This window comes from Engystomops pustulosus, chromosome 7, assembly GCF_040894005.1.
Source record: "Engystomops pustulosus chromosome 7, aEngPut4.maternal, whole genome shotgun sequence".
NCBI lineage: Eukaryota > Metazoa > Chordata > Amphibia > Anura > Leptodactylidae > Engystomops > Engystomops pustulosus.
The window spans coordinates 129,766,750-129,785,636 of NC_092417.1; the positions used below are offsets into that span (position 1 = coordinate 129,766,750).

The 18,887-nt window shown below is 46.5% G+C and overlaps 1 protein-coding gene across 5 annotated transcripts in view; it reads right to left on the reverse strand.

The window, feature by feature from the left end:
- Nucleotides 1-18,887, reverse strand: part of LOC140070832 (capping protein, Arp2/3 and myosin-I linker protein 3-like) — an 813,581-nt gene that overhangs the window by 683,147 nt on the left and 111,547 nt on the right. For all 5 annotated transcript variants that reach the window (XR_011848999.1, XR_011848997.1, XR_011848998.1 and 2 more), the window contains exon 4: nt 10,840-10,899. Coding sequence is in view for 2 of the 5 variants with exons in the window: in XM_072117787.1 (XP_071973888.1) it covers nt 10,840-10,899 (60 nt within the window). In the remaining 3 variants the exon portion in view is untranslated. The remainder of the gene's footprint in view (nt 1-10,839; nt 10,900-18,887) is intronic.

Sequence of the window (18,887 nt, forward strand, 5' to 3'; positions counted from 1 at the left end):
GGCTGCCCAGTAGTCCATGGGATCCTCTACCTCAGGTGGTAAAGTGCTGTCCAAGTAGGCCACCACCTGCTGGTGGAGGGTCTGCTTCATGTCCTGCTGCTGCTGCCGGTGGCGGCTACCCTCTTCACTAGGCGGGTGAAGGAAATTGCTCATTAAGGAATCCAGACTTAAGCGACTGTTGATGGAACTGCTAATGCTCCTTCCTCCCCAGCTCCCCACAGCAGTCGTAGTAGTAGTACGTGAGCAATGACTACCAGGAATCCCCAGTCAGACCTGACAGAGGATGGACAATGGCGCACATAGGCAGCGGCCAACTGTGTGCTCAGTATTTCTCTATAGTATGCCAGTTGTTCCTTCCTCTCAGCAGCAGGAAAAAAGTCACCCATTTTGGACCGGTAGCGAGGGTCCAAGAGGGTGGAGAGCCAAAAGTCATACTCATGCCGGATGTTGACTATTCGGCTATCACTAGTTAGGCAAAGCAGCATGCTGCAGGCCATCTGCGCAAGCGACTCTGAGGGACTCCCGGTCTCCATATCCACAGTATACTGCCACGGTGCTTCTGGGTCTTCTGCCTTGTCTTCTACCTCCTCCGGATGCTCCTACTCCTCCTCTCCTGTCACCTGAGTAGAAAAACCACAAATTGCACCAGACTCTGCTTGTGCTCCAATGTCCTCCTCCTCCTCCACTTCAGCTCCCACCGGACTCATGTGGCCATGAGATGTAGTCTCCACTTCTCCAGTGCCCTGACCAGACAGATTTTGCAGCATGAGTTCCAGGACATGAAGCAGTGGAATGACGTTATTCATCCCGCAGTCCTGGCGACTGACACGTGCGCAATGCAGGGCGCATGGACCATCCCTCCTCTGTGCAGCGTGGACACCATGTTCCTCCTATTGTCTGTCACCATGGTTCCGATTTTTAGTTGTCGCGGAGAAAGCCACACATTGATTTCTTCTTGCATGACGCGGAGCAGTTCCTCCCCTGTGTGACTTCGTTCGCCCAGGCAAACCAGGTGTAGAACTGCGTGACACCGCTGTGCCCTGCACATGTGGTATGATGGAGCAGCACATGTGGAGGCTGAGGTGGTGGTGGAGAAGGAGGAGGCGGACACTGGCGCAGGAGCAGCAGTTTGACAACGTGGAGGTGAAAGCGCCGTCTCTTGTGGAAGTTGTTGGTGTGGCTGGGCGGGAAGCACATTCACCCAGTGGGCCGTAAAGGACATATACTGGCCCTAACCATAATTACAGCTCCACACGTCCGCGCTGCCATGCACCTTGGAAGAAACTGATAAGCTCAATGACTGGCCCTCCTTCAGTTGTACATATTGGTGAAGGGCTGGCACAGCCTTTTTGGAAAAAAAATTGCGTCTTGGAACTCTCCACCTCGGTTCGGCACAAGCCATTAGTTCTATGAAGGGTGTAGAGTCCACGACTTGGAAAGGGAGAGACTGCAGTACCAACAACTTCGATAAGAGCACGGTCAGCTTCTGCACCTTAGGATGGCTGGACGCATAGAGTTGTCTTTTTGTAATCGCCTCGCTCAATGACTGCTGGCGCCATGCGTAGCGAGGAGCAGGAGCATCTGGACCGGGAGAAAATGTCAAAGACAAACAGCTCCCTTCGGCAGAGGTGCTGGAGCCTTGACTTGCTGAAACAGCAAGTGTGCCATTAGGTGCTGCTGCTGTTGCTGCACCTGCAGGATGGACCGCATCTGACACCCGTTTCTCCCAGGCCATTGGATGGTGACGCTGCATGTGTTGGCGCAGGGCCGTGGTGCCAAGGTTAGCTCCCTGGCCACGCTTCACTTTCTGCCCGCAGAAACGACATATACCCATGCTCGGCTCCTCTGGTGTCTTTACAAAAAGCTGCCACACCGCTGAGGTGGTAATTTTACCGCCAACGCTCTGCACTGAGCGACTACTACCGCCGATGCCTCGCTGAGCCCCTGTGCCACTGCTTATTTGGGCCTGCGAATCGGGATTAGTGCCCCGCGGATGTTTGGCTCCCATCCTCGCACTGCTGCCACACTGCTGACTCACAGCCACAGTAGCGACTTGCTGCCTGCTTCGCAAGCTGACACTCTCTTCGGCCGACAATGATGAATCCCCTGCTACACCCAGCTCCCAAGTGCGATCGGCTACATCATTTGCACTTTCCGGTCACTGCTACTCTCCTCACCGATGTCAGTATGCACAGCCTGCCTACTGCAGGAAGCAGCGGAAGTCTGCCCCACCTCTTCACTGCAAAGCAGTTGCTTACTGTCCTCAAACACTTTGTCCTCGCTGAATAGTGGCGCGGAGCCCAGACCACCTAGTAGCTCTCTGGCTGCGGGAAAGGAACAGGACAGAGCCTGGTTGAGGACAAGTCAGGGCCGCTGACCTGCTCCTGGGCCATGCCAACTAATTGTTGTATCAGAGGAACCTACTGACTCCTGGCTGGGGTTGTCAGAAGTTATATTTGAGGAATTGGATGACCTATTCAACCATTCAACAACCTTTGGGTTGTTGATCAACACACTGCCACTAGATGACAACAGCAGTTCTGGCTTCACAGAGTCACCTGCGACATCCTCTTACTGTGCTGCCACCTCTGCCTGCCACCTTTCTGTCTGACATAGTGGTTTATAAACTACGTGGATTTCACACGTAAATCTGGCTGTAAACTAGAGCCCCCAAAAGGTGTTGCAATGTCCATTATACAGATACCCCACAACTGACAGTGTAATTTCAGTGAAAATCACTGTATAAATTATGTGGATTTCACACGTAAATCTGGCTGTAAACTAGAGCCCCCAAAAGGTATTGCAATGTGCGTTATACAGATACCCCACAACTGACAGCTCACTACTGCAGATGCATGAATGTCAAACAGATTTCTTTTTGTCACTAAATAGAACTGCTATTTGGGGTATACAGATCCCCCTTAGAGAACAGCGAAGGATTGCAGCAAGAATCACACAGCACAATAGCAGCAGCTGGACGCTACAACATGAAGTGTGAAGTGCTGAGATAGAAAATGGATGGTTATATAGGGCTGTGTGACATCACATAAGCCTGCCGGTCGCTGATTGGCTTACAGGTCTGCAGAGGTCATCAGAGGTGTTCCCTTCTCCTTCCCAGAGTTCTCTGGCCCATGTAACACGTTGTTCTCGCGCCCATTTAGTAGAAACATGAGGGGAAAAAAAAAACTTCGTTCCCGCGAATCAGCATAAACTTCGGCTCCGTGGCGAATCGAATTTTTCCTGAAATTCTATCCGAAGTTAGAATCATTAGAATCGATTCGCCCATGTATACCTGTGACATATTTTTCTCTTTGCCTATAAAGACTATCATACATTCTTTACTTACCTGCATCTGATTGGGACTACACCTGTAGATTAGGTCCATCAACAGAGCCACCTATCTAGGGTAAGGTTCCGGTCGGGGCCGTGGCCATTTAGGGCCACAACTCCGAGGTTAGGTCATCAGGGTGTATTAGACCTTGGATACAGGGCATAAACAGGGAGAGTGAAAGCCATTCTGACTCTTGCCTCTAATGCCAACAGTCATATCACCCTGATCTTCTACGTCTTTCTGCACTCTATATGGACACAAGGTGCCAGTAACCATTTTACTGACACATTGGCATCATAACGGATGAATATCCGGAGACCGGAGTGTAGATACTGAATTTTGACATTACAAGATATGCAACATAAAAAGGTGAGCTCTCCCTTCTCTTTGTAGATCCATAATTGCTTTTGAACTTCGCAAGGAGGCCACCAGGTTCACACTTGCATTGTGGCACCATGCGTTTACACAGTTGCCTTGAAGCAATAATACTGATTGTTCAATTTAAAATATTTCAGTAAAAGCTAAGTTTTAAATCACGATTTGTATTCTTCTTGTATAGTTCGTAGTGATTTAGGCCCTTTCACCAATAACTTTTTGGAATTTTTTTGTATTCATTCAATTGAATTTTTCAGTTGTATCATATAAGGGCAGGTAACTTTTTAGGTATAATCAACATTTATTGGGAAAACATTACAAGAATCAGTACAAACAGGAGATGGCATAATAAACCTGACCATGCAGGGACAGAAGCAACAAAGATCATGTGCTCATATGGGGAGGAGAGTTGAAGAATAAGTCAGCAAGGATTAAAACCCCGTTGCCATCTCGGGCAAAGTAACAACTATTACATAAACAAGCTAATAAAAGATAAACATAAAAAAAACACTCACATGAATATAAAGAAAAGGGAAATTGGGGGAAGGGGTAAAAAAAAGGGGGACACACACATAAGGGATAGGGAGCCCGGAAGACCTTTTTTTTTTGAAGGTTGGGAGAGCTACTACACGTTTTATCTATGACAGAAGGAGATCATGAAATCCCTGAGAGTCCAGAAATACATCCCATGAGGCCCAAGCTGTATTCGTCTTATTAGGGTCTACTGAATCATTGGCCACCAACTCTTCCATCCTCCGGATAAAACCGAGCTCCTGAACCCACTCAACTATCGTAGGAGGTTGTGGACTTTTCCAATGCCTGGGGATTACTGTACGGGCTGCAGTCAAAAAGTGACGAAGGAGACCCTTCTTAATAGAGGAAATAGTAGCAGGAATAATCGAGAGTAAAGCTATCTGAGGAGAAGGGGTGGCCGTCTTGCCGGTGACCTGATGATAGGTGTCAAAGATTTTGTTCCAGAATGGTTGAAGAGCCGTACAGCTCCACCAGATAAGGAGTAAGGTACCCACCTCCGCACCGCAGCGCCAGCACACATCAGAGACTTCGGGGAAAATTCTGTGGAGCCGAGAGGGGCATCTATACCATCTAGACAATATTTTATAATTCTTCTCTTGAGCGCTGCAGGGCAGCGGCATCTTGTGCGAGAAAAGGAAGGCCTTATCTAGCTCCGCGTCTGTAATTTCGATAGAGAGGGCTTGCTCCCATGCACCAATGTAATTTGGCCTATCAGGAGTGGCATTTTCCAACAATAAGCTGTATATGGTGGAGAGTACATGTGTTGGTGAAGAAGACAATCTAAATAATGCTTCCAGGGCTGTGGGGGACGACCCAAATGAGGTGTGTTCTGGGTCAGCCATTACGTATGATGTCAGTTGCCTGTGCTCTAGCCAGGACAGTGAGGAGTCAGGATGGGAGGCCTGCAGGGACCCCAGAGTGGGAATGGAATCGCCCTCGACAATCTGGCCCAGGCGAATGTCGGAAGAAGCCTCCCAACAGAGAAACCTCTGCCTGCCCACACCAGGTGGGAAGGCAGGATTATGAAATAGTGGGGTCACCGGGCCGCTCATCCTAAGCAGGGTATTCATGTTCATCAGCCTGTCCCATGCAAAGAAAAAGTATGGGGAAAACAGAGAATGATTAAGGTCCGAGGGTCTAGAATCAGCTGGGACCCAGGGGAGATAATGTAACGTGGGGGAGATTAGATCAAGTTCCAATTTAACCCACTGTTTAGAGTCAGCGTTATACGTCCAGTCAACCGGTCTTTGAATAATAGCCACCGTATGATATAACCTTGGGTTGGGAAGTCCCCCCCCCCCCCTGACTTTTGTACGTGTCAATACAGAGAAAATTATGCGGCTAGATCCGCCACCCCAGATAAACCTCCGAAAGGCCGTGCGTAAGCTCGTAAAAAAGGAGCTTGGGGGTCGGATCGGTAGTGTCTGATATAGATACAGGAATCGGAGCATAGTGTCCATTTTAAGAACGTTTATGCGGCCAAACCAGGAGAGGTGGCGGCTTTGGTGTTGGCCGAGGTCTCTAACCGTTCGGTCTAGGAGTGGTTTGTAGTTTAGGACATACAGTGATAGGTCAGCCGAGATATTAATTCCCAAGTAGCAAATATGAGAGTTTTTCCATTTAAAGGGAAATTGAGAGGCCAGGTGGAGCACCTCAGTCCCTGGGAGGGAGACATTTAAGATTTCTGATTTGGAGAGGTTGACCTTAAAATTGCTAAGGGAACCAAATTTCCTAAATTCTTCCAGGACATTAAGGAGTGTGATTCTGGGCTGGGAGAAGGTCATCAGCATATAGTGCCATCTTATACTGTCAAGATCCCACCTGGAGACCGTGTACACTGGGGTTTCGACGAAGGGCAACAGCCAGATGTTCCATGACTATAACATATAAGAGAGGAGATAACGGACAGCCCTGCCTGGTGCCGTTTTTAATGCAGAAGGAATCCGACATAATGCCGTTGGTTCAGACCTGGGCCGTGGGGGCAGAGTATAGTGCCTGCACCAAGCTCAGGAAACGGGGACCTGTGCCCAACTGTCTCAACGAAGCCCAAAGGAAACCCCAGTGCACACGGTCAAACGCCTTCTCTGCGTCCACCGAGAACAAACTCATCTGCTGCCTGGTTGACTTGGCCTTAGAAATGAGGAGCAAAGTTTTATTGGTGTTATCGCGGGCTTCCCTCCCCTGGATGAAACTGACCTGGTCATTGTGTATGATAGCTGGAAGAAAGGGACCCAGTCGATTGGCCATTAATTTGGAAAGTATTTTTATGTCCATATTAATGATGGATATTGGCCGGTAGTTGGAGCAAATGGTATTGCCAGGCTTGGGGATTACAGATATGGAGGCCTGTAGTGACTGTGGCGGAGGAACCTGAGAGGAGATACAGTCAAAAGTACGTGTCAAGAATGGGACTATTTCGGTCTTCAGGGTCTTATAAAAGCGGGGAGTGAAACCGTCGGGGCTAGGGGATTTACCTGCTGGGGTGCCTTTAATGGCCTCCATTACCTCTGGTTCAGAGAAGTCCGCTTCTAGGCCTTCGCGGCCCTCACTAGTCAGTCTGGGAAGGGCCGTATCTTTAACGTACGCCCGAATTCTCTCCATTTCTCTGGCCCTGGCCGATTCGCATAACTGGTCTTGAAGGTTATATAGTTCCTTATAGTACTTCTGGAAAACAGAGTTAATGCTGTTGGGGTCATGAGTCAACCTGTCCGCATGGTCTTTAACATGTGGAATGTAAGTACCAGTCGTGCCGGGGTGGAGGTATCTGGAGAGGGGTTTCCCGCGTTTATTAGAGTATTCATAGAAGAAGCGTTTATTCCTATCTCGGGAGCTTAAGTATTTCTGATTCAGTAACTCCCTGAGCTCCTCTTGAGTGTTTAATAGCTCATTCAGAACCTCCTGGGACCCTCTGTTTTTGTGATCCAATTCTAGGGCACTCATCTTGGACAGAAGTAACAGTGTTTTGGACAATCTCTCTCGCTTCAGACGGGCCCTATGTCTAAGAAATACTAATTGGCGCATACCCTTAAGGGTCTCCCACTGCACCGGGAGAGGTGGCTGCTGTCCCGAATGGGTAGTGAAGAACTCAGCAATCTGCTTGCGAACGTCAGCAAGACAGACAGAGTCTTTGAGCAAGTTGTTATCAAGGCGCCACCGCCAAGGTGGATTTCCAAGGCAAGAGATATCGGCGCGTGGTCAGACCACAAGGAGGGGGCAATGGAGGCCGCTGGCTTCCAGGTAAGGGCATGATGACTTAAGAAAAACATATCTAACCGACTGTAGGATCGGTGCGCTGGGGAGTAATAGGTATAGTCACGAGATTGTGGGTGGAGGATTCTCCAGATGTCCACCAGTTGTGATTCCCAAAGGGATTTCCATAGTTTCCGCATTTGGGCTGGGGCTAGGGTAGGCCGCACTACTGAACAGTCGACCGAGGGGTCGAGCGGGAAATTGAAGTCCCCCCCCAGAAAAACTATGCCCTCTGAAAAATCCCGTAACCGGGACAGAATTTTGGGGCATGCTCTAATCTGGTCTCTATTGGGAAGGTACACCGAGGCCAGTGTGAGCAGTTGTCCCCATATTCTTATTTTTACAAAGATGAATCTGCCCTCCAGGTCGGTTTGGGAGTCTATAACTTCATGAAGTAAGCGTTTATGGATAGCAATAGATACCCCCCTTGATTTGGCCCCCGCATGAGTGCTATGGAACCAGGATGAGTAATATCTGGATGAGGGAGATTTGCTGGCTAGAATTCCTGGCTGGCCTGGGAGCTAAGCAAGTTTGCTTCCTCACTCCTCCATAGCCAGGCCACGCCCCCTGGCAGGTAACTTTTTAGAATATTTTTTGTGAGGGTATCTGATTAAAAATTGTATATTGCGGGAAGTTTTTTGTGTTTTTTTTACGTTGTTCACCGAGCTGGGTCAATATTGTTTTAGATTTATAGTACAGATTGATACGGACACTTTTTTTCATGTTTTTTGTGTTTTATATACTTCATTTGGTTTGTGCATGCTCAGTTACATACAGCCGGATCCTGCCAGGAGAAGGAACCCGGTGCAGAGAGAAGCCGGCAGCCTCGGTCACTTGCCGGACCGTGGGGCTGGGCAGGAGGAATTGGATCCCCCGGTAAGCTCACCGGGGGGGACACACTCACATGCCGCGGTGATGCTTGACCGTGGTGTTTAAGGGTTTAAACACCGGATCCTGGGTGTTAGTGCCAGGTCTGGGCTGTGATGTCACAGCCAGACACCAGCACTTTTGGTACCCGATGTCCCGAAATTTTCTTCTGACGCACCGCTGTAGAAAGGCGTCGTGTCAGAAGAAGTCCCCTTAATAAACGGCGTAGAATCCTGATAGGGTGGCCATTAAGGGGTTAACAGTAGCTCCAGACAACAGAGCATTTCTAGAGTCTGTGGCGTACATTTACTAAGGGATGTGCTCCAGTTTTCTGTTGGACTTTACATGTTCTTTTCTGTGCAAATTGCTTGCACAGGTATCTAAGAAGTGCCTGCGCCTCATTTGTGGTGCGGCTGAACTAGTCATCATGTGACACAAACTTCTGCACTGAAGGGGGTGCTCCCTCTGGGTTCACTCTATTGGAGAAGTGCAAGGGGCCACAGATTCATGAAGAACGTGCAGCAGAAATCCTGATCCTGTTCCCCTATGCTCACTATACAAGCATAGTGCAGTTTGCACTGCTCTTAGTAAATGTGCCCCTGTATTTTAAAAAGGTATACCCACAAAGACAAGATTCTTAAATATACTAAGGATGTCAAAATAACACATTCTATAATTCACTGTTATCAACAAAAATACAGCATTTCACATACATAATTTCTACCTATCTCTATCAGTCCTGGTATATACAATTTTGGTTACCCAGGATCCAACCGTAAATTTTCTGGCTAAGGGTGCAGAATGGCAAATTCTTCACATGAAACTCTTCTCCTTTCTGCTCACTGCAGTCTCTCTGCACTCCAGCCCCTCCCCCTCCATTATAAGAAAAGCTCACACACACAGACAGTGTGAGGAGACCAAATCTACAAATTACAGGCAAGATAAAATCTTTATAGCAGGTGAAGGATTTTTAGCAGAGCTGACTGTGTGTTTTATAGTTCAGATGTAGCCGAGCTGAAGTCTGTCATTGTGTGTTCTATCAGTCCCATTGATCTCATCATCTCTCATCTCTAATCTGTCTTTTTTTTCTTTATTTCTGTGCCAAATACTATTAGAATGTTCAGAAGCTGATTGAAAGTATAGATAAACCTCTACCCTGATAATCTAACTACAGGGATCATAATGTGTCCGCATAGAGAGTCCCTGTTCAGCAACTGGAATTTTACCCTGACCATCACTCAGAACTTTCTTTCATGGGTTCTTTCTTTCAGTACAACACTTATAAGTGTTCTAGTGCTATTCTACACAATATCGCTTACTAATGGTAACAGTAATTTTAGGCTGTTGGAATTAGAGATATTCATGTTAAACAAGATAATACTATTAAAGGGGTTTTCCCCATTCAGAAAAGTTAGGCCCCATCCATGGGACAGGGCATAACTTGCTGATCAGTGGGGGTCTCAGTACTGAGACCCCCACAGATCACAAAAGTGAGAGGTCCAAGGGGGTCACACGTACCTCCATCAGACACCTTGTCGTTCTGCTCCACTAATCTCTACATCTCTACGGAGCTGCTGGAAATTGTCGAGCACTGCGTTTTCGTGATCTGTGGGGGTCTCAGCACTGCTTTCCGAATTAAAATAGCTAGGGCCTGGATGTATTCCATTATTTCCTTCCTTCCATATGGATAATGATTATTAAGACATGAGCAGACAGAAATAAGTTTACAACTGGGTTCAGTTCATGTCTGCATGAGGGGTGGGGGGGGGGGTGAGGGAGCAGGAAGTAGAGCGGTTAGAGCAGTGTGAAGATAATGATGACTATGACTGCTGGCAGCTGGCAATTTGCAGGCAGGGAATCAGGTATACCTTTATTAACTACAAGTGTTAGTATTGAAATTAGTATTAAAACCTGTAATAAAGTGAAAATGTGAAATTCTGATGACATGTTCCCTTTAAGGGTTTAATACAGGCAGTCCCCTACTTAAGGACACCCGACTTACAGACAACCCATAGTTACAGACGGACCCCTCTGACCTCTGGTGAAGCTTTCTGAATGCTTTACTGTAGTCCCAGATTGTAATGATCAGCTGTAAGGTGTCTGTAATGAAGCTTCATTGATAATCATTGGTCCCATTGTTTAAACTCCAATTGTCACTGGGGCCAAATTGTTTTTGGTCTGGATCTACAATTATAAATATACAGTTTCGACTTACATACAAATTCAACTTAAGAACAAACCTCCGGACCCTATATTGTACATAACCCGGGGACTGCTTGTATATCCAAGTCAAAGTGAAAAAAACATGTATCATTTTCCTGATTTTCACAAACAATTGATACCTTTTGTTCCTGACATGGTTATTTGTTTGCATTTTCTTTACACTATACCGCTACACTATACAACCATATATTCACACTTATCTTAAAAATGTGGGCTTTATAAAAAAAATTTTATTTGTATTTTTAAATAAATCCACTTACCAGGTTAAGATCTTGAATGTTGATTTCATTAATTTCTAAGTAGCTGAATGTATTCTCCACCTAAAGCAATATGACATAAAATGATAATGTAGATCTTAATCATGACAAACACTACTAAAGTTTTCATTAAGAACACAGCCATTTTGTAGCTTAAGGCTCAGCCCCAATTTTTTTATTCTGACATGCGTCTCTGTATATGGTTATAACTTTTGAACACTGTTTCTCATCAAATCGATTCTGAGATTGTTTTTTCCCCACATGTTGTACTTCATTTTAGTGGTAAATTTTGACTGATACGTTTTGCATTTATTTACAAAAAAAAGAAGAAATTATGATGTTTTTGAAAAAATTGCCATTTTCAAAATTTTAAATCATTGCGTTTACAGGCAAATAGATTTACCACCCAAATAACATTTCCCATATGTCTACTTTACATTTTCATGATTTATTAAATGTCTGGATTAGAGATGAGCGAGCACTAAAATGCTTGGGTGCTCGTTATTCGAGACATTTTTCAAGGGGACCAAGGCTCTGCACAGGGAAGCTTGGCCAAACACCTGGGAACCTCAGAAAAGGATGGAAACACCATGGAAATGGACAGGAAACAGCAGGGGCAGCATGCATGGATGCCTCTGAGGCTGCTTAATCGTACCATTATGCCAAAATTAAGGGCAATAGCATGGCCATGACAGAGTGACCGAATGAGGCTAGATAGCATATAAAACATGCAATAATTGACCCTGACACTATAGGGGACGGCATGCAGAGGCAGCGGCAGGCTAGAGAGTGTCATGGCGACATACCCTAAATGGATTCAGGCTTCAAACCAATGGGTGGCAGAGAGGAACCAAAGGAGGTGAGCAAGAAGCGCTAAAATGATTTCCTATGTCAACAAAAGGTTGACGGTATATTTAGTCCATAACACAGCATGGTGGCGACATAGTGACCAAGTGAAACACCCGAAAAATGAGCCTGACACAGCTCTTTTGATAAGGGGACGACATGTGGAGGCAGCCATGGAGACGACTTCCATGATTAAGAGCGACAGTATGGGGCATCCGTATTGCGCTGCTATGATTGCAACTTCAGGTCTCCTGCATGACGGCGACAGATGGGCCGAGTTCCACTATGTATCTGGTGAAACACCTGAAAATTCTGCCTGACACAGCTCGTTTGATAAGGGGATGATGCATGGAGGCAGTGAAGTAGTAGTAGATTAAAGGTGCTGCAGTTAAAACTATGTTAGTTGGATCTTAGGATGGAGCTGGCACTCCGCTGCCAGGCGAGCTTTCGCCACTCCAAGCCCCTGTCTCTAGGCTACTCCCCAAACAGCACTTCTAAGAACCTTTTGTATAAGATCAAGTGTAGTAGTGTTCTTATAAGTTTGGGTTATGGCGGGTGAGGGGAATGTAAACAGATGCGCAAGAAGCGCTGAAATAATATCAGTAAATGATAAAAGTTTGCCAGTATATTTAGCGGTTTAAACAGCAGGGTGGCGACAAAGTTAACAAGCCACGAAAACAACCCAAAATTCTGCCTGACACAGCTCGTTTGATAAGGGGACCATGTATGGAGGCAGCTATATGGACGACTTTTGGAGGCAGCTATGGCGATGAAGTGTGGAGGTAGCAATGGAGACAACGTGTGGAGGCAGCTAAAAAGACGACGTGTGGAGGCTGCTATGGAGACAATTTAATTTGGATAGTGCCTGTATGTGGCAGTCCAAAAAAGTTTTCAAACCAGAGGAGCAGGTAGGTGGTCCTCGAGAAAAATTAAATAGATTGAGTGCCTGTATGTGGCAGTCCAAAAAAGTTTTCAAACCAGAGGAGCAGGTAGGTGGTCCTCCAGAAAAATTAAATACATAGAGTACTATAGCTAGAGCCAGTTGGCCCTGGCAAAAAATAGCCAGTTTCCTCTGCTTTAGAGTACAAAGAGGAGGAGAAGGAGGACAATGAGGAGGAGGAGTGCATACATTATTCAGGTTGAGCTTCTTTCACCTGGTGGAGAATGGAAATCCTGAGAAATCCAGTCTTTATTCATCTTGATAAGCGGCAGCCTGTCAGTCGACAGGCGTGTATGCTTATCGGTGAGGATGCCACCAGCTGCACTGAAAACCTGCTCGGACAACACGCTAGCGGCAGGGCAGGCAAGAACCTCCAAGGCGTACAGCGCCAGTTCGTGCCACATGTCCAGCTCTCTCGCTACTTGTCCCACACAAGTACGCCCTCTGCCGCTAGCTCGATCAGAAGGGAAATACTGTTTCAGCTTGTGCACCAGGGCCTGCTGGTATTCATGCATTCTCACACTCCTTTCCTCTCCAGGGATGAGAGTGGAAAGATTTTGCTTGTACCGTGGGTCCAGGAGAGTGAATACCCAGTAATCGGTGCTGGAATAAATTCACGGGATAGGCAGCCTAGCATGAAATCTGCCATATGCGCCAGAGTCCCAACGCGCAAGAATTCACTCCCCTCAATGGCCTGACTGTCCATTTCCTCCTCCAACTCCTCTTCTTCTGCCCATACACGCTGAACAGTGAAGGACTGAACAATGGTCCCCTCTTCTGTCTCGCCAACATTCTCCTCCTCTTCCTCCTCATTCTCCTCCACCTCCTCCGATATGCGCTGAGAAAAAGACCTGAGGGTGCTTTGGCTATCAACAAGGGAATCTTCTTCCCCCGTCTCTTGTGACGAGCGCAAAGCTTCCGACTTCATGCTGACCAGAAAGTTTTTCAACAGGCCAAGCAGCGGGATGGTGAGGCTGATGATGGCAGCATCGCCACTGACCATCAAAGTTACTCAGCACCTGACAGATATCAGACATCCACGTCCACTCCTCATTGTAGACTTGAGGAAGCTGACTGACCTGACTATCAGTTCTGGTGGAAGTTGACATCTGGCAGTCTACAATCGCTCTTCGCTGCTGGTAAACTCTGGATAACATGGTCAATGTTGAATTCCACCTCGTGGCCACGTCGCACAACAGTCGGTGAGCGGGCAGTTGGAGGCGGCGCTGCGCTGCCCTGAGAGTGGCAGCATCTGTGCTGGACTTCCTGAAATGCGCACAGATGCGGCGCACCTTCGTGAGCAAATCAGACAGATTGGGGTATGTCTTGAGGAAACACTGAACTATCAGATTTAACACATGGGCCAGGCATGGCACATGTGTCAGTCTGCCAAGTTGCAGAGCCGCCACCAGGTTACGGCCATGGTCACACACAACCATGCCTGGCTTCAGGTTCAGCGGTGCCAGCCACAGATCAGTCTGCGCCGTGATGCCCTGTAATAGCTCTTGGGCGGTATGCCTTTTATCGCCTAGGCTCAGCAGTTCGAGCACCGCCTGCTGTCGCTTAGCGCCAGCGCCAACCCCAGGGTCAGACTCGGTCCCAGCCTCCACCAAGTTAACCCAATGTGCGTCAGCGATATATAGTGGCCCTGCCTGGCAGCACTCGTCCATGTGTCCGTGGTCAGGTGGGCCTTGTCAGAAACGGCGTTGGTCGGGGCACAGATGATGTTGTCTGACACGTGGTTGTGCAGGGCTGGGACGGCACATCGGGAAAAGAAGTGGCAGCATCTCCAGGCTAAGCAGTTTGGAGATGTGGACGTTGAGGGCTTGGGCGTGTGGGTGGGTTGCGCTATACTTCCTTTTGCGCTCCAGCGTCTGGGGTATGGAGAGCTGAACGCTGGTGGATGCTGTGGAGGATCGTGGAGGCGAAGATGGGGTTTTCGCACGGGAGGTGTTTGGGCCGGGGTCCTGGGCAGGGGGCTGACTAGCAGATGGCACAGGGGAAGGAGCAGTGGTGTGCCTGGCCGGAGGTGAACGGACTTGGTGCCATTGAGTGGGGTGTTTAGCATTCATATGCCTGCGCATACTGGTGGTAGTTAAGCTAGTTGTGGTGGAACCCCTGCTGATCCTGGTTTGGCAAAGGTTGCACACCACAGTCCGTCGGTCATCCGGTGTTTCTTTAAATAACCTCCAGACTTCTGAAATTCTAGCCCTCGCTACGGGAGCTTGACTACGTGAAACATTTGGCGCTGATGCACCAGCTCTGGCCCTGCCTCTCCGTCTGGCCCCACCACTGCCTCTTCCAACCTGTTTTGGTATAGGACTCGCCTCCGTCTCAGAAGCACTGTGTTCACCCGGCCTATCAACCCAGCTTGGGTCTGTCACCTCATCATCCTCCGATCATCCTCCGATCTGCTCCCCCCTCTGACTTCCTGCCCTGACAACAACTTCACCACTGTCTGACAATCTTGTCTCCTCATCATCCGACACCTCTTTACACACTTCTTCTTCCACTACGTCAATAATGTCATCATCACCCACAGACTGCGACCGGTGGAAAACCTGGGCATCGGAAAATAGCTCAGCAGCAACCGGACAAGTGGTTTGTGACTGTGGGAAGGGTCGAGAAAACAGTTCCTCAGAGTATGCCGGTTCAAATGCCAAATTTTCCTGGGAGGGGGCAGACTGGGGGGACGGAGGCTGAGGTGGAGGAGTGCTGATTTCGGTGACATGGGTGGACTGCGTGGAAGACTGACTGGTGGACAAATGGCTAGAAGCATTGTCCGCAATCCACGACATCACCTGTTCGCACTGTTCTGGCCTCAACAGTGCTCTACCACGAGCCCCAATAACTTGAGACATGAACCTAGGGAGTGTAGCTCTGCGGCGTTCCCCTGCTCCCTCATCAGCAGGTGGTGTCTCACCCCGCCCAGGACCACGGCCTCTGACCCCTGCAGTAGTTGGACGCCCACGTCCACGCCCTCGTCCTCTACCCCTAGCCCTCGGGTTAAACATTTTAAAAATTAAAGTGTAAACTGTAAATTTTTTTTGTTTTTTGTTTTTTTTTGTGTTTTTTTTTTTTTTTTAAACAAAACGATGCTATATCCTATTGCTATGGCTAGTTTCTAACCTACACTGACAGCACACAACTGGATTTTGTGCTGTGCCTGATGACTTTGAGTTATAAAAGTAAATAAACATAAAAAAAAATAAATCAGCAGACTGTGCCTAATTCAAATCAAACCCCTAATAAATTGTCCCACTTCGGTGTTTGAGGTGGATATGTGTGTCACTAAGAGCTAAACACAACGGTCGCAAGTCTCCCTGCAAATTCCTCACAATATGGTACTAGCTGCACTACTAGTGGCAGCAAGCCCAGCCACAAGCAAACCAAAAAAAAGTAAAATAAAACGTTATTGTAGCCCTAAGAAGGGCTGTTGGGTTCTTGTAGGATCACTCCTGCCTAACACTATTCTAATAGAACACCCTAACGCTTTCCCTGACCAACAGCAGCTCTCTCCCTAACGGCATCCAGACAGAGAATGATCCGAACAGCGCGGGCAGGGGCTAGTCTATTCCAGGGTCACCTGATCAGGCCAGCCAACCACTGCTATCGACGTGTAAGGGTACCACGTCATGCTGGGTGGAGTGCAGAGTCTCCTGGCTTGTGATTGGCTCGGTTTCTGGCAGCCAAAAATCACAACGGCGGGAGATGCCATTTTCTCGAGCTGGCGAAATACTCGTCCGAGCAACGAGCAGTTTCGAGTACGCTAATGCTCGAACGAGCATCAAGCTCGAACGAGTGTGTTCGCTCATCTCTAGTCTGGATAATTTATTTTGATGTCACACGGCTTACAAATCGAATAACAATTTTCTGTATTTTTAGAATTGACTATTTGGGGGATAAAGACTGTTTTGAATGAAATTTTAAATATTTATTATTGAAAACCCCCTATATAATCAACCCATTTTCAAATCTTAACCCCTCAAACTTTCAGAAACAGCTTTTAGGAAGATTGTTAACCTCATAAGATCTTCATCGTAATTAAATCAAAATGGAGGTGAAATGTAGAATGGTCAAATTTTGTCTGTTATATGTTCATTCAGCCCTAAAATGTACATACAGGCGGTCCCCTACTTAAGAACACCTGACTTACATACGACCCCTACTTACAAACGGACCTCTGGATTTTGGTAATTTACTGTACTCTAGTCCCAGGCTACAATAAACAGCTATAACAGTTATAAATGGTGCCTGTAATTAGGATATATTGTTTATCCTGGTTCTTATGACAATCCAACATTTTTAAAATCCAATTGTCACAGAGACCAAAAAATTTTTGACTGGGGTTACAATAATAAAGTATACGGTTCCGACTTACATACAAACTCAACTTAAGAACAAACCTACAGAACCTATCTTGTATGTAATCCGGGGACTGCCTGTATTTCCAAAAGATAAAAAGAGAAATCCAATCCTACAATTTGTTATGCGATTTCTCCCGAATACAGAGAACCCCCACATGTGGCCGTTACTTGTTTTATGGGCTCACAATGAGGTTCAGAAGGGAAGGAGAGTCCTACAGCTGCCAGGATTTTAATTTCCTCATTAGCCCTATTTTTAGCCTATAAAATGTTAGCCTTTTCCGTTGTTGGGGCCATTTATTTGCGGGATGAGATGCTTTTTTCAGTGTTACCTTTTTGGGGTTGATATCCCCTATGGTTGAAAAATTATGAACTTTTTTTTTAGAGGGCAGAAGTAGAATAGCATCAATTCTGTACTGGATTTTTTACATTTATATTTTGGTGTTCACCTGGCTTTCCACGTCTTGCGGCTCTCGGGCGAGGGGCGCGGCACTGCCGTCACATGACCCGGTGTTGTCAACGCCTCTGTGACGTCACTACCCGGCCCCGCTCGCGGGCGCAGGTACGGGCTAACCGAGCATGCGCCGCGTATACAGGTGCACTACCACCCATGATTGCTCCTAACTGTTCATTGGTCAGGTCCGGTTTATATGTCCGATCTAGCGATTGTCACATCACCCCTTGAAAAAGACCGGCGGGTTGAGACGCGCGTTGGGGGACTCTCCAAGCCAGGTAACCATGGTCTCAAGGACCCAGACCACTGTACTTAATTAATGCATGCATGCTGTTCATTTTGGCATTACTATATTGTATTTGAACAATGATTGTTATTTGTGGTCTGGATGGGCATAGTTAGCAATGGTTGGTTACCTTATTATGTCTATATTAATTATTGATCCTGTGTACCATGGTTGCTGCTTATGTGAATTCTGGTCTCTCCTGAAGCCATATTTTTAATGGATGTATTTTTATCATGAATTTTGACCAATAAAATTTGTTTATTAATTTTCTATATCTATTGTGCATATTATTCCTCTCGTGCGCTCTCTTTTTTGGTTGTGTTACTAAATCCTTGAACTAGGTGAGAGGAGCACTCAGTGTTCCCCATTTATATTGATTTATTGGTACAGTTCAGACTAACCTTTTATATGTTGTATCAAAATAATTTTTCTGCATTTATTATGGTGTTCACCGTATAGCCTAATAATCATGTTATCTTTATTTTATGGGTCAATATATTATGGGGATACCATACTTCCCATAAATTTTCTTATGTTTTACTATATTTGCCAAATAAAACCCTAATGTGGGGAAAAATCTATGATTTGTTCATCGCCAACTTCCAAGTGGCATAACATTTTTACTTTTTGGCTACAGAGCTGGTTGATGGCTTATATTTGCGGAACATGTTGTATTTTGTAACAGTAGCATTCTGGAGTACATATGTTTCTTTGATCACTTGCCATTTCATTTTTTGTGGGATTAAATAGATAAAAATCATAATTTTGGCGGGTTTTAATCGTTTTTTTACAGCGTTCATTGTATGGATTCAATAATTATTTACTTTTATTCTACGGGCTGTTATGGACGCGGCGATACCATATATGTGGGGCTTGTGTTATGATTTAGACTTTTTTGCGCATTATAGGTTTCGGGGCTTTTGGGCATTTTTATTGATTTATTACTTTATTTTTTATTGAATAACATTTTTTTTACACTATTTTATTACTTCTACCATGGGACATGGTTACACTGAGGTGTCTGAGTTCGAGATCTGAGCCGGTATTAGCTCTGTGTCAGATATATCGGACGCTGAGCATTAAGTCACTGTGCTCAGTGTCTAATATATCAGATACAGAGTGGGAAGGGGTTAATTAAATTAATTATGTAAACTGAAATTA